Genomic DNA, 14,345 nt, shown 5'->3' with positions numbered 1-14,345 from the left:
TGATGCAAACCCAGGAATCTAATAATCCTGCCTGCCTCTCTCCGTGTCCGTCTACGACATGTAATACCAAGCATAATGCATCTGCCGTCTGCATTGAAGAGTCCCAGCGGGTCTATGGAATCGATCAGCGGATACGCATGGTCCACTCTCATGCCCTGGGGTTCAATTATGGGCCCATGGGTCTTTGGTGACTGGAGACTGGAACGGAGACAAGGACCGCCAATGCGCCTCCCCCAGCACTGAACGGTGGGCATGGGCACCGCTGAGCAATGAGCATCAATCCTGGCATCCGCTCATATGGTAACTGGCTGCACTACTGGCACTTGAGCCGCCTCCTCGAGTCAAGCGGCCAGTTGAGGCGCATAAAAAACAGCCCGCTAATAAGGACCCCGAACCGCCTCTCCCAGGCCCTTGAGAGCCCCTCTCAGCTCCAGCCCATCCGTCGTACATTACCTACCTACGGCCCATCCCATCGCCCAATATAATAAATCTGGGCGAATCAATCAACAACAAAAACAACCAAGGCTTCTTTTCCACCCCCCCTTTCGACTTCCTCTTTACCAATTTCCCTACCAGCCTAAAACATTCCTGACAACAACAGCAACATAGATCGACTGGCCTGTCTGTGATTCGTTCGATCGCCCTACAAGTTCTTGTCGTCACTTCTCTAGCTTTTGGTAGTCGCAGTTCACGCCGCGCTTCCACCGTCGTCCATGGATGCACCTCGGTAGCAATACGCTTCCGTGGCCGCTGGAGGGGATCCAATAGTGCAGAGTACTCAACTGCCACCAAAACTCAAAAAACCCGAATCGAACCTTCGTCATCCTGCGCGCACCGGTTTCAGACCAATAAGTTTTGGGACCTGCATCAATTTTTGGTCTCCCAGTTGCGAATATTTTCAAAGAACGAAAAAGGGCGCCTTTAGGGTAGCAATACGGGCCAGACCTGTCCAGTCCAGTCCTGCCCCGCCTACCACGCCTAGGCCTGGCTTCAACACCACTCCACGCATCTTGACTACGTACTTCCCGGTAGTCGCCGGTGCAAACGAATAATCTTTGGGGCGATCGGGGCCGGCGCGCCGCTTATGAAATTCTGACGATACATTACATGGTCACCCTACAAGCCCATTCGTCTGGCGTCTTTACGGGCTCTGCCAGTATGGAGCCTGTTCCCGAGACCGAGAGCCTGGAGAGCTTCCAGTCGGCTCCTCTGCCCACATTACGACTGCAGCAACCTCGGGCTATCTCTACCAACGATCTTGACTTCAACCGCAAGCCCCCGACAGTGAGGCGGTCTACTGAGCCGACCTCTCCGAGCTCGCCATCGTGGTCTCATCCACCGGCCCTGACTCTACCATACAGACCCAGGACTACATCACCTCTTTCTGGCACACATACACGATCCAAGTCGACTGCCAGTCTCACCCTTCCGAGCATGTCTCGCACTAAATCCATGCCTGGCTTTGATGTTGCCAATCGCGCCTTGTCCTCGCCTCTCCTCCGCCCCTCGAGTCCCTCGGGATCTCCAAATCGCGTCAGGCAACGCAAGAAGCCTGTTGACGAAGCCTTTCCCCCAACTTCGCCTATTCGATCTTCGGTCCTCGACGGGTCGGAGAAGTTGCAGCATGAGGGCGCCGCTATAGGACATCGGCGTACAGCTTCCCCGCTTCGCAACGTTTTGCCTGCGCCCATGTTATCCCAACCGCCCAACATGTCTCTGCCATCCACGCCGTCATCTGTCGCAAGTTCTCCCATCTATCGGTACGATTCCATGTCTGGTGGTTATAGCTTTCCCTCCAGCTATTCTTCGTCTATTCCATCTACACCAACGTCAATCAGGTCTCGAAGTCCCAGTATCTCTAGTTTGGAAACGATTCCAGACTCCCCAGACGCCGAGGAGGCAGCGCTGGAAGATGAGCGCATCGCGAAACTAAGGGCAGCCGCCGAAGCTTCTGATGGAGATGGAGAAGACTCTTTGGGCGATTCCAAGGGAAAGACGAGCCTGGATGTTCCTAGCCGTGGCCGGACGTTGGGATTAGGGACCAGGGACAAGCGAAAGCGATGGAGTGTATGCGGAGCTGAAAGGAGAGGCGACCTCGACCTGGAAACGATTTGGGAGGATTAAAACAAGTGGCCGGGCACTTTTGATCCGTGAACAAGCGCAGGTTGCTCGCACGTGCCGACATCCTGGCCATGGTCCTGAGCATTCGAAGGGACTGATGGGCGCTTATCACAACTGCATTTGATTTTACTAAGGGACAAGGAGGCGTTTGTTTGTCACAGCTGCACGATACCCTGCTGCATTTGCATTATTTTAGCATCATGGACTTGGGGCAGATCCAAGGAGACTGTACAGCGAATCTATTGATTTTTGTTCAAGGGATGTGAGATTTTGTGGTGCTTCCTTTTGATGTGTCTCAGTAATAAGCAACATTCAACAACCGGAAACCAGGTAGCCGGGTAATGCAGGGAGAAGAAGTCAACGTCTTGCCAATGTCCTATCCTCCCTATTCAAGTGGCTGGGCCAAATAGTCTCAAGACTAGCATCCCTCTGGAGTAGATCTCCAATGCTGTGTTGCTCTGTCGGACGGACATACAGGTAGGAAAATCATGAACAGTGTTGCCTGCGGGCACGCCTAGTTAAGGCGTCGTATAAGTGCAATGCTGAATCCCAAAGTCGTTTCGATGCGATTATTGTTGATCATTCCATTGTCGAATTGCAGTCAGAATCATAACATCAGTCTCTGGCCGCGTAATGAAATTCCAATCTTATAGCTGCGCAATATGCGCATTAACCCTATTGTCCATCATATCATCTGCTGCTTCGGTAGTCACTGTTGGTACTGAAGATCATCAAGCTCCTCTTCAGAGACAACAAATTGCCGAGGCTGTTGACCATCCTGTGCTTTTCAGTCATGACATTGCAGAGTCCCAAGCACAGCTATGGAGGAGGCAGTTTCCAAACCAACAGTCTGTTGCTACTCCCACGATAGCCACGCGGCGGGGACGATCGTTTGGTGTCTGGAACGGGTTGCTTCTCCTTTCTATAAACACCGCTCAGATCCAAATTGTGACGGCAACATCGACTGCGACTGTCCCCTGCAGCGATAACACGTCTCCCGGTACGGTTGGCGTATCATACGGCATAGCAAACAACATCACTTCGACTTCTCACGTATCATCATTATCAGCCTCTCCGATCTCACTGCCGGAAAATACTTTGGACACCCAGAGTTCTGCTCCTTTGCTTTGCCAGGACGCTACTACCACTGTGACGGAGACAGAACACCACCACCACACCGTCTTTACTACCCAGACCGCGACGGTAACGGACAACCTGGCACGTCGACCACAAGCTACAGGGTTTCTGCCAGAGTACCCTCAAGGCAGCTCTGGATCAGGGGCAGATCACTTCCAGCCTGTTGATTCGTTCCCAGAGGATCAGATTGCTCAGCAACTACCTGCCAGTACAGCGAAGCCGTCTCCACCGGAAGGCAACGGCAATCGCCCTCTACCGGTTGCTCAATTTGAATATGTAACGGAGTATGTCACACTCACTGCCGTCAAGGTCAACTCTGTTGGGCCGGAAGTGTATCAGAGTCCTGTATCGTACATTATGAGCCCAACACCGAGCGAGGAAGAGTCTTCTGGTGATGAAGACGAGTCCGGGGTAACGACGACTACAAGCGCGGTGACTACACTATTCACAACCGTCACAGGCACAAACGTTGTTGAGACTGCAATTACTAAAAGTTTCTCAACCGGGCAGTCTCCAGCCTCACGTTATCCTCAGCAACTCGATCCCGACCCCACGACCATACCAACGGTTTCTTCTTTCTCAAACGCTGTTTCGTCTCTGGTGAATACGACAGAACGCTCGTCGGTTTCCATGTCGCACTCAGCTAAGCCCACTATTCAAATTGTCAATATATGGAGCTCGGATTGGTCTACCTATCCATCCTCATCAACCTCGGTAACAACAGAAACAACTAGTCAAATTACGCAGATTCCCAATACTCCAGAGCCAGGCCAGGCGTTTGATTCTCACAGCCCTTCTACCTACCCTATCACCACAAGGCTGAAGTTTTCGACTTCCCCGGTATCGCCGACGGTGGTAAGTACCGAGCCATCATTGTCGACTCCATCAACCACAGCAACCACAACAAGCGTCCACATATCGACGCATACCACGCCGCACGCCGACGTCGTCGACAGCATGGAAACCACGAACACGGCATGCGAGGACAGCGTGCCCACGAATGGGTCGAGAATGCCACATATTGTCATTAGCAACATTGCTAGGCGGCGGAGGCGGTCTTGAAGAGCATGGGAATGAGAACATACGCCGAATGCAAGCGAATGGTCGAGGTACCAGGATGCAGGATCATTCTCGGTAACAAGTTTACCCCGTGGTACCAGCGTCGAAGGAGCAAAATGGTGTGTTGAGTTTTGTATTAGGGGGCGTTTCGGTTAGGGTGTATTATACGGTACCAATCAGTCCATGTCCAAATAAGCGTACAACCGTACAGGCATTGCCGGTAGAATTTACATTCTTTTCAATAAAATCTTTTTCGCCTACTGTTCATACCTATGGCAAAACTCAAAGTTTTCAAGTGGCTCACAATTTTATTCCAATTGGATATAGATCTTTATCGAATCCCAACGTGTTATCAATCGACGGGTATTAGATGATTTTTGAACAGTTGAAAAGATGGATATACAAATAATGCAGGCCTGCCAATGACACTGAAAAATAATCAAAATTTAATCTTTAGCATAAGCTCCTGATATTTGTCTAAGCATTAAACACGACCGATTTATAAAGCATGGTAACGGTAATATAGTCACAGAATGCTTACCAAAACATGAATAAACACCCGACATGAGCATCAACACCACAAACAACCGAAAAGAGACATGAACAAAAAAAGAACACTTCTGAAAAAAAGAAAGGCGAAATATCTCAGTAACTGAGATGCATCGGGAATTGAGCCCAATGCGGGGGTCGAACCCGCAGCCTTGAGATTAAGAGTCTCACGCTCTACCGATTGAGCTAACCGGGCGCCGTAGGCAAGGTTGATTTGATGGAGGGAATCAACCAGGCAAGGCTTGCTGCTTTGCTTGTTGAGAAACAACCATGTTATTACGTTTTCTATAGGAAAAAGAAGGAAAAGAAAATTTTCAAAAGGCTTGTTGTTCCCGAGTAAGTCGAAAGTGAGGCAAATACGTTGGTCGTGGACGACTGGATCTAGGCGTGAATGGGTTCCGGGTTCTCCATAAACTGGGGTCGACCGTGCTCATTTAGAAATGAGTCGTGGATGTAAGTCTAGAGGGTGGCCATTGTAATGTTCCGACTCGTGGGCTGTACGCTTGATATCTTTTGTGCAAAAACTTGGGTGAAAGACTTAACAAAGGCATAGCATTATTCCAGCACGTGAGCAATGCCAAACTTATAGTTGCAACGGTTTGGTGATCAAAATTCATGTCTTGGGTGTATTTGCAAGAAATGTCAAGTCGTAAGCTCTATCTAGCTCTTGTCTAGTCGCACAGCCGGATTTCTCTCAATGAAGTTCAGGTCCACCTTGTGTCCCAGTAGCTCTCGAATGTTGGAGATGCCGTACTTGATCATGGTCGGCCGCTCCAAACTCAATCCCCAACCATAGACCTTCATATCACCGGGCAGGCCCATGGCCTCGAGCATTTCCGGTCTGAACATGCCACTGTTGCCAATCTCGACCAGCTTGTTGAGACCCTTGTGGAAAGAGAAGATTTCCAGACTGGGCTCAGTGTAGGGGTTGTATGCAGGCTTGAAGCGTAGGTCCTCAATGCCCATCTTCTTGAAGAAGATCGTCATGAACTCCATAAGACCACCCAGTGTCAGATCGTAGTCTGCAATGACACCCTCGACCTGGTGGAACTCGGCAAGATGGGTGGCATCGACAGTCTCGTTTCTGAAGACACGGTCAATGGAGAAGTATCGTGCTGGCGGCGGCTTGCCATCGAGGCCGCGCTTGTCCGCTAGCTTGTGAAGCATGGCTGTCGAAATGGCAGTCGTGTGAGTTCTGAGGACCAGACGCAGAGACTCGTCCTCGGCCCATGGGTATCGGTAGCCTATCGAACCATACTTTCCATTCTCGTGCACTTGCTTGATGTTCTCGAAATATGTGTCATAGTCCTTCTTGTCCTCAGAGTCCTCGGCCCGTGGCTTGTGCGCCAACTTTGGGTCTGAGATGTAGAAAGTGTCCTGAAGATCTCTAGCAGGATGTTGTTGCGGGACGAAGAGGGCGTCGAAGTTCCAGAAGCCGGATTCGACAAAGTGGTCTGTGGGCATCTCCTCGAATCCCATTTCGAAGAAGATGTTTCGGAACTCGTGTCGCACCTTCATGAGAGGGTGGAGTGCTCCGGCGTGCTGGTCGGCTCCCAGGGCATTGAAGTTGTAAGGCTTGAAGGTGGCCGTCTTCCACGAGCCCGTGGCCAGCATCTCCTCGGTAAGGTCAGTCTCCTCCTTGACCAGCTCCAGTGCGAACTTTGGGCCCTTTGTAATGCTGAAGCTAATGACCTTTTGCGTCTTGATCAGCTTTCTTTTCTTGAAGTCGGCCAGGACCTTGGCGTCGGGTAGAGTGCGCTCCTTCTGGATGATTTGGAGCTGTTCACGGGTAGTGTCTTTTATCGAATCGACCTGGCCGAGCGTTAGTAAATGCCCAAAATTGCCCAATAACACGGAGAACGTACAGCAGCAGCAAACTTGCCGCCCTCTGCCTTTGCTATCCACTTGGCCTGCATGGCCTTTCCTTGACCGAACTTGGCGACGTTCTTGTCACCGACAGCGGCCTGAATCTCTTGTACTGTCAGGGCCTTCATGGCCTTGCTCAGCGCCTCAAAGACACGAGCTTCGTGGCTACCATTGTCGGCAATAGACTGTCCCTCGGGCTCCAGGGTAGCCTCCTCTCGCTCCAGCTGCTTGTACTCGACCATGGATCGCGAACCAAGTCTGTCGAGAACGGCCTTCAACTCGGCAAAGGGGACGCCTGGGAAGGTCTCGGTCGAGAGGATGGGCTCGGCCTTGTCCAGGGCATTAAGCACCTGGGAAGTGAGATCGCCTGACATTTTGGATGATTTTGTCGTAATCACAAAAACTTAAGGCCAGACGAGCGCCAAAAAGGTGTTGTTGGGTTGAATTGGTTCCCAGAAAGTCGTGGTTCAGCCAGAGGTGGGATATGATATTTTGAGTCACAGCTCCGACTTACTCGAGTACACACCCCGGTTTGGGTCGCCCAAATTTCGAAGTGGGATATTTGATGCGATTGCGGGGTCCTTTTACATAAAATTTGACTCTATGCATATCATGCATATCTGTGTCGACACTCAGTTTTATGCATCTGTTACGACGGTTCAGAGCTCAGTTTGTAACAAAATGCCTTTATCAGTCTTATCAGTGCCTATAGCCACCCTAGTCAATTTAGCACTTACACCACTTTCAACTCCCCACACCTACGCAGTGCATTATAATTATAGTGCAGCGCAGTGGGTGCAGCGCAAAGGGTGCAGCGCAGAGGGTATAGCGCAGTATAATATTGCAATATGATCTAATCGCTGATTGGGTGCATCGAGATTTTTAGTGTGACGCTATTAGGGGATAGCGTGATCTGTGATTGGCTGGATTCGATTTTTTAGTGGGGGAAAATCCCAAAAACCCAATTGCCATCAGCTGGTCCCAGCTGGGCGCACCTATGGGGTGGGCTGGATTGGCGTAAGCGTAGCTAGCGCTAAACCCAAAAGCATTTTGTTACAAACTGAGCTCTGAACCGTCGTAATCTGTCCATAACTCTCCGCCTGATTACCTAAGTCGTTGATTACATCAGATGGCACGACTCAGCCCAAAAGGCTGCTTGCTGACTGAAAGCTGCTGCTCCTCCTATTGCCTGTGACAGACGGTGCCAAAAAGCTCTTGGCATCCAACACAACATTGGTGGTTGTTATGCTTGCTTAAACCGCAAAGATCCACTACTACTCGCTCGACGCTGCAGCTCGACGCCAATGTCATCCCATCCCCATCCCCAACGCCTGCAGCTTCACCTGTGACTGCTTGCCACTCCTTTTTCTTTTCACCACAACAACGGCCCGCCACGAGCATTCGAACCTTCTTAGCAACTTGCCCACGCTGCAGCATGTGAGCTCATATCCGTTCCGGTGGCTTCGCAAACAAAACGTTCGAATGAGGTGGAGCTATGAACCATGATCCCACCCCGACCTCGCCGGCGGACGACCCTGATGCGAACCCCCGTCCCCGCGAGGAAGAAGACATCGCTGCCGCTGCCGTTGACGACGATGACGACAATGGCGCCCCATCGCAACAGCAGAACGGTTCTGCCGCAGGTACCACACCACGCCGGCGACCGAAACTATCTAAAAAGGAAAAGGCTGGCATGGCGAAGAAACTCGCTTTCCTTATTCACCTTTTGACGAGCCTGGATCTCCTTATATATGCCGAACTATGCGTGCTGTATTATATGGAGTATGTAATCTCTTGGGCGTTGACTTGCCGATATGATGTCGCTCACATCCCTCATTAGCTGTTCCTTTTTCCGACTTCTCATCCGCTGGATCCCGCATTGGCTCTTTCTCAGCGTGAAACTCGAAATCGCCATTATACCATATTTCAATTATCCGATCGGTGCCATTATCGGACCTAATGTATTCTGCATGTTCTTACATTTGGTCACGTCGCTTCCGCAAGCAAGCGAGATATCAAGAGGCTACTTACACGGCGGAGTGCTCGTCGATTTCGTCGGGCAAAAGGCTCCCACATCAAAGTTTTCGCTACTACTAGTCGATCTAGTGGTGCTTTGTCTGCAGTGTTTGATGTTGTCGGTCAATCTTGAAAAGGACCGAATAAAGAAGATACTGAATCCTCCACGACAGCCCGAAGGCAGCGCTGGAACTGCTGCGGCTGCAGCGACGAATCCAAACCAGGACCATGATCATGAGGAGAGAGGCGTGTTGCGTGAAGGGCCTAATATTGATGAGCTGGATGGCATCGAAATGCAAACATTCGGGAGTGACGGCGCAGAAACAACAAGTCTGCTCCGGCAGAGGGATAGTAATCAGGAGGGTCTACGCGATATTTTGGCGTCTGGCAATGCCATTTTAGCCGATTTCCATGTCCGAACGGCACTGCGACGAGCCTGGACTGACCGCGGCAACACATCTGAGGCGGCCGCAGCTTACACGTTGCAAAACGTGAGTTATAATGCGACTCTGGCAGCATTAGCGGCTCAGAGAAGAGCTCGATTAGCTGCCGCGCAAACAGGCGCAAATAGACGGACATGATTGGAATTTGCATGAGGTCAACATTGTACAAATGATATGGGTATCTTTCTATGCTACCTTTCTGCCAACATTGCCGACACCTGTCCCCTTCACCGAGATAATGATGTCGCCCGTGTCGTCGTCTTCCACATCACGCAGACCCCAGCTGCTTGCGCCGAATGTTTTCAAATCTCGGGCAAGTCTTATCGTCTCCTCCGCCCCTATCACACCTCTGCCTAATCTGACTCGGCCCACATCTTCGGATCCCATGGCCATGAGCGTCATGATTGTGGGTGCTGCCGCCAGATCTACACATCCTCCAACCTCGATCCTCTCCAAGAGCTGGTATGCGCATCGTTTTCCAATGTCTTCGGCCACCACTCCTCCCTCTGCTGGCGCAACCACGTCAGCAGAGTATAGTACGCCGTTTGAGCTTGACTCTGCCACCAGACTGATTCCAAAACCAATGCCCATCCTCCTCTTCGTCTTGTCGCCCGTGGCCACAAGTGGTGCCTGATCATACTGCGCCGCCACGTGTATGTCTGCAACAAATGGGTTAAGCACTTCTCTGGCGGAATGAATCATGCGCGCATTGTTGCTAGCCGAAACACCCGTCGCGTAGGCTACACCACGTATCCTCCGTATCCTGCCGGAATTTCTGTTTAGATGTAATGTTTTCGGCAGCCGCACCTGACTTGCGAATCTAAGCTCAACAATGCCGGCGCCGCCTACGCCCTTGGGTCCTGCACACGCCCTTTGCAATACCCTAAGCTCTATCCGTATTGCCGGAATGCCAAAGAGGTTGTAGAGAGGGAGGATGGCGGTCCGAAACGAGTCAACTGAAAGATCGCCAGTCTCTGTAGCGGATGTAATGACGCCAGGGCCGGTAAATCGCACGTTCATGTGGGCTTTCGAGAATGGTGCCAGCTGGCAGAGAGCCATGAGGAAATATGTGACTCCGCGCGTACATGTAGCGGGGAGGTTGTGCTCGATCATGTCGCCAGCATCGCCGACGGCGCCCACACCAGGAGCTGCACCAGTAATAAGACCGGGATGATATGTTATCGTTGTACCCGTGTATGAGATCTGCATAGACGAGCCATTGGTGATGGCTTCGAGGAGGCGAAGAAAGGAGACTTCGTGAGGTGCGAGACCAGGATTCGTAGGCGAAGTTGTACGGATTTTGGAAATGTGAACGGGTCGTCCGGTAAGGGTCGAAAGGACGAGGCGCTGAGCAAAGTTCTTATGGCCCGTAAAGCGCAGGAACTGCGGCTTTGTTTCAGACATGGCGAAGGTTGTCTGTATGCGCCAGTGATGAGGTCTTGTAGTTCGTGCGGTGCGATGAGGAAAATAAAGAGTAATTCAGTAGTAAAAAGGCTTATAGAAAAAAAAAACTTGGCGATGCTTCAAAAATGCTGAAGCTTTCTACTGCTTGGTACAGCACTTTGCTCCCCACTATCTCCAATCGATACAAGCAACCGCGAAAAAGTGGCAGAATTTGGGAGAAAATTTGGGCGGTCAAGCGCTTTGCCGGATCAATTGGCAGCCGCAGCCGGGTTACAGGCATCAGATCCAATGGAATGTGGAAGGGACCTACTATGTGCAGCAGGTAGGTACGTACCTTTTTCCTGGGCTGCTTTTTTTAAGTTGCACATCTCAGCAATACCCCTGCCGCCTTCTAGCGCACATAGGGGAGACCCATAGCGTACCATTTTAGTGGCTCGGTACAGCGAAGCTCTTGACCTAGCAGCTGTGCAATGAATAAATCGCAGCATTGGGGAGTAGGTTGACTTTTGAAAACTGTCAAGATCATACCAGGGTTCAATAGTCCACGAAGTCGCAAGCTCACTCCCACCACCACCACCACAACCACGAAGACTGCCACGATTTTAACATCAGCCGACACGAACACGGACGAGGCGGGCGAGCTGTTGACTTTTGACTTTGGTGGTATTTCCACTTTCCAATAATCATTCTTCTGCTACAACAGAGGACTGTCTCAACCTTAGTCGCCCACGCCCTCACCTTCGCCATACATCGACACATACCTACGTAATCCGTTAAGATGTTGGACTTCCTGGACATAGACTGGTGGAGTCTCGCGCTCCCCTTTGGCTATATCTCTGTACTGGCTGGCATGCTGTTCACCTTTTCGACTATTTACCGCAAGAGGAAAGCTGGTATGTTGTCGTTGCCCCTACTTTGCGTCATTGCAGTGGCGCCCTGCCCCAGCGAAAAGAGTTTCTGACTGACCAACTTTCCCATCTTGCAGCACAACTCGCCAACCTGGAGCCATGGTTCGGGCCTCACTTGCAGAGACAAGTCTACTCCTCCCTCCTTGAGATTGCCGCCACCGGCGAGAAGACAAAGGTGCCTGATAGTGTCATCCGCGCCGCTCTCCTCCGCCGCGCCGTCGCCGACATTGGCCGCATCATCCAGATCCGACAGGCTAAGCAGGCCCTCAACGTGTTGCTTCAGCGCGGCAGCGTGGGAGAGGACCTGAACCAGAGGTTTCAGCGAGCAGAGAAGGAGATTGAGGAGGAATTGAGAGAGGTTGTCATGGAGGTGAGTTTCAGCAATCGCACTGGTGTCGTGGTACAGTATGTCAAGAGCTATGCACTAACGCCCATACTAGGCCAACGCGCTTCAACCCGGATGGGGCAATGTCATCTTCCAATCTGCCAACGAAATGGCCGCGAATGCAGCGCTGCGCGAGAGGATAGAGGAGATCCAGGGTACGGCAGATTCGGAGAAGGAGTGGTGGGAGAAGCGCCGCGAAGTCATCCGCCAGGACTTTGAGAAGGAACTGAATGAGGAGGAGGCTGCAAAGACCGACGACGATGCCGTCCTCGTCGATACCAGCGCACCCAGCACTCCTGGAGGTTCCAAGAAGAAGAAGCAAGCCAAGAAATAAGGATAGCCACGGGTATCCTGACCGAGGGCTGGTCCATGTATAATTGATCGTGGAGCGGAGGTTCAACATAACACGTTACCCTCCTCGGAAACGTGTAGGTATGGATGGCATTAAATATGGTGTCCGGCGTTTGACTTGAGGACATGGCCTTTTGGGGCGCTGCAGCTGATTACCCAAAATTCAATTATTGCTTTTCTGTCAAATATACCGTCTTCCCTATTCTAGATCATGCGTGTGTTCGCTTAAGGAGCTGCAAAACAACAGTCTCAATTATACGCTAAATGCAGAGATTCAAGTACTATCAAAATGATAGCAGCAACGCCAAGGTGGGAAAAGGGCACGATACCAACTTCCGATACTCCTCAAAAGCCTTGCCTCTTTTCCCCATGTCCGAATTTCATTCAACATGACGTTACATTTCGATCTTCCGCAGGTCTATTTCTCGCCCTCTCTTAATACCAATGCAATTTCCGCCTCCAGACCTCATCCTCATCCTCCCTTTCGCGGGCGCGCCGAGCCTCCTCCATAATCTCATCCTCGGAGCGGACACGGACGGGAGTCTCGCAGCCCCGGAGCCCGATGAATTTGCCAATGCGCCGACGCTTCTCCTCGAGGGCGAGACCCGTCTCCCAGGCCACGGGACAGGGGTAGTGAAAAGTCCAGCGGCAGGGCGTGCGCTGGTGGTAAAAGTGCGCGAGACCCTCGAGCTCGGCGTCGGTCAGGAGCCAGAACCGGAGCAGCGTCGAGGGGAAGCTGGGGTGCACGAGGCCCGTGGTGAGCTGGACTAGAGGGGCCAGCGGTAGGGCCATTTCTTGGAGCTTTTTGGCAAAGGCTGGGTTTTGTTTCTTTATACTGCTGCTGTGGCCGCTCAGTGGTTGGTCGTGTAATGAGGAGAGGCGGTGGGCGGAAAAGGTCTGGCTTGGCTGTGCGAGATGGGTCGGGCCGGGTATGGGTAGGGCAGAGGAAGAGGAGCAAGAATTTTGTAGAGTCGCGATGACGGGTTGCGTGTTGAAGCAGGCGGCAGTAGGGCTGACTATAGGGTTCGTAGGCGTTGCCATACTGTCGTTGCCATTGCTGCTTGTTGAGCATTCCCGGGGAAACGAGTCTGTAAAGGAAATATCCATTGGCGAGGACGATGAGGAGGAAACCGAGGAATGAGAAAAGACCGAGTCGACGGGCGTTGTCGGTACTGAGAAATCGGTGTCGATTGGGCTCGTCGCTATTTGATTCTCGATTGGCTCTCCGGCTGTGAGGGATGGACGATGTCCGTGGTGTTGATTGAATGACATTTTTTTGTTCCTTATTTTCCTTCTTTTCTTGCTCAAATAAAAAACGACTTCTCTCAAGTGCCTTCAATAGATCCTCTTCTTTGGTTTAGGCGCGAATCTCTGATACGAGTGTTGCGTCTGGTGAAGATTGTTGGTGTTTTTTCTTTGTCTCAAAGTGAGTGTGGTTTGCTTAGTTTGTGTGCGCGGGCGTGTCCCGGATCCGGCGGATATGAGACGTTTTGCGCGTAAAATAAAAGGGAAGCGAATGAGTTTGGCAAATCAGAATGAAAAGTGATTTTGTCGTGTGAGTGGGCAATCTGTATTTATAATGTACGACGGCAGAAAAGTGTTCGGTAGTGAATCGGCGTGACTGATTTGGGCGGAAGGCTCTATACAGTCCGCGATGATTCTGCGTCTCGTAGAGAGAGAGACTCGCCTACACGAATCTGGCTGTGTCCTGACTGAACAAAAAGTAAGAAAATGGCGATGCCCGAGTGAGCGAGAGGTTCTCGAATGATAAGGACTGTTACAGTGTCAAGAAGGGAAAGAATGGTATGAATATAAGAGAGATGGACAGATGAAAGAGGAAGAAGCACTTGAGATTCTATAGAGACGAGAGACAACAGAGATGATATTCAGCAACTAGACTTTGTGAGACCTCCAGAAGAAGACAGACAGATGCGGCAGAACGGACTCGAAGTGTGGTCATGTCTCTTCTTGTAGGGTGGCGGTCATTTCTTGTTGGCGATGCGCGGCTTCTTTGTCCCCATCCGTCTTCTTTGTTCGCACCCTTTGGGCCATGACCGAGCCGAGGCGTTATGTACGCGGTGGTTGTTCTAGATTATTGATTTGATA

The 14,345-nt window shown here is 51.3% G+C and overlaps 7 protein-coding genes across 7 annotated transcripts; 4 read left to right on the top strand and 3 right to left on the bottom strand.

The window, feature by feature from the left end:
- Window positions 1-1,158: 1,158 nt before the first annotated feature.
- On the top strand, window positions 1,159-2,124 carry PFICI_00432 (uncharacterized protein; the record flags this gene model as incomplete). The annotated part of the gene is made up of 1 exon (XM_007829013.1): window positions 1,159-2,124. One exon carries the CDS (start codon window positions 1,159-1,161, stop codon window positions 2,122-2,124), a length of 966 nt encoding a protein of 321 aa, XP_007827204.1.
- A 630-nt stretch (window positions 2,125-2,754) lies between these two features.
- PFICI_00431 (uncharacterized protein) lies at window positions 2,755-4,320 on the top strand (the record flags this gene model as incomplete). Its single annotated transcript, XM_007829012.1, has 1 exon — window positions 2,755-4,320. The coding sequence occupies one exon, from the start codon at window positions 2,755-2,757 to the stop codon at window positions 4,318-4,320; it is 1,566 nt and encodes a 521-aa protein (XP_007827203.1).
- Window positions 4,321-5,526: 1,206 nt separating this feature from the next.
- On the bottom strand, window positions 5,527-7,106 carry PFICI_00430 (uncharacterized protein; the record flags this gene model as incomplete). The annotated part of the gene is made up of 2 exons (XM_007829011.1): window positions 5,527-6,678; window positions 6,732-7,106. The coding sequence occupies 2 exons, from the start codon at window positions 7,104-7,106 to the stop codon at window positions 5,527-5,529; spliced, it is 1,527 nt and encodes a 508-aa protein (XP_007827202.1).
- Window positions 7,107-8,227: 1,121 nt separating this feature from the next.
- Window positions 8,228-9,329, top strand: PFICI_00429 (uncharacterized protein; the record flags this gene model as incomplete). Its single annotated transcript, XM_007829010.1, has 2 exons — window positions 8,228-8,514; window positions 8,573-9,329. 2 exons carry the CDS (start codon window positions 8,228-8,230, stop codon window positions 9,327-9,329), a joined length of 1,044 nt encoding a protein of 347 aa, XP_007827201.1.
- Window positions 9,330-9,377: 48 nt separating this feature from the next.
- On the bottom strand, window positions 9,378-10,595 carry PFICI_00428 (uncharacterized protein; the record flags this gene model as incomplete). The annotated part of the gene is made up of 1 exon (XM_007829009.1): window positions 9,378-10,595. The coding sequence occupies one exon, from the start codon at window positions 10,593-10,595 to the stop codon at window positions 9,378-9,380; it is 1,218 nt and encodes a 405-aa protein (XP_007827200.1).
- A 778-nt stretch (window positions 10,596-11,373) lies between these two features.
- PFICI_00427 (uncharacterized protein) lies at window positions 11,374-12,222 on the top strand (the record flags this gene model as incomplete). Its single annotated transcript, XM_007829008.1, has 3 exons — window positions 11,374-11,488; window positions 11,581-11,873; window positions 11,944-12,222. 3 exons carry the CDS (start codon window positions 11,374-11,376, stop codon window positions 12,220-12,222), a joined length of 687 nt encoding a protein of 228 aa, XP_007827199.1.
- A 452-nt stretch (window positions 12,223-12,674) lies between these two features.
- Window positions 12,675-13,511, bottom strand: PFICI_00426 (uncharacterized protein; the record flags this gene model as incomplete). The annotated part of the gene is made up of 1 exon (XM_007829007.1): window positions 12,675-13,511. The coding sequence occupies one exon, from the start codon at window positions 13,509-13,511 to the stop codon at window positions 12,675-12,677; it is 837 nt and encodes a 278-aa protein (XP_007827198.1).
- Window positions 13,512-14,345: the final 834 nt, after the last annotated feature.

Source organism: Pestalotiopsis fici (assembly GCF_000516985.1).
Source record: "Pestalotiopsis fici W106-1 unplaced genomic scaffold PFICI_Scf_1, whole genome shotgun sequence".
Classification (NCBI taxonomy): domain Eukaryota; kingdom Fungi; phylum Ascomycota; class Sordariomycetes; order Amphisphaeriales; family Sporocadaceae; genus Pestalotiopsis; species Pestalotiopsis fici.
This window is presented reverse-complemented; position numbering and strand designations above follow the sequence as displayed.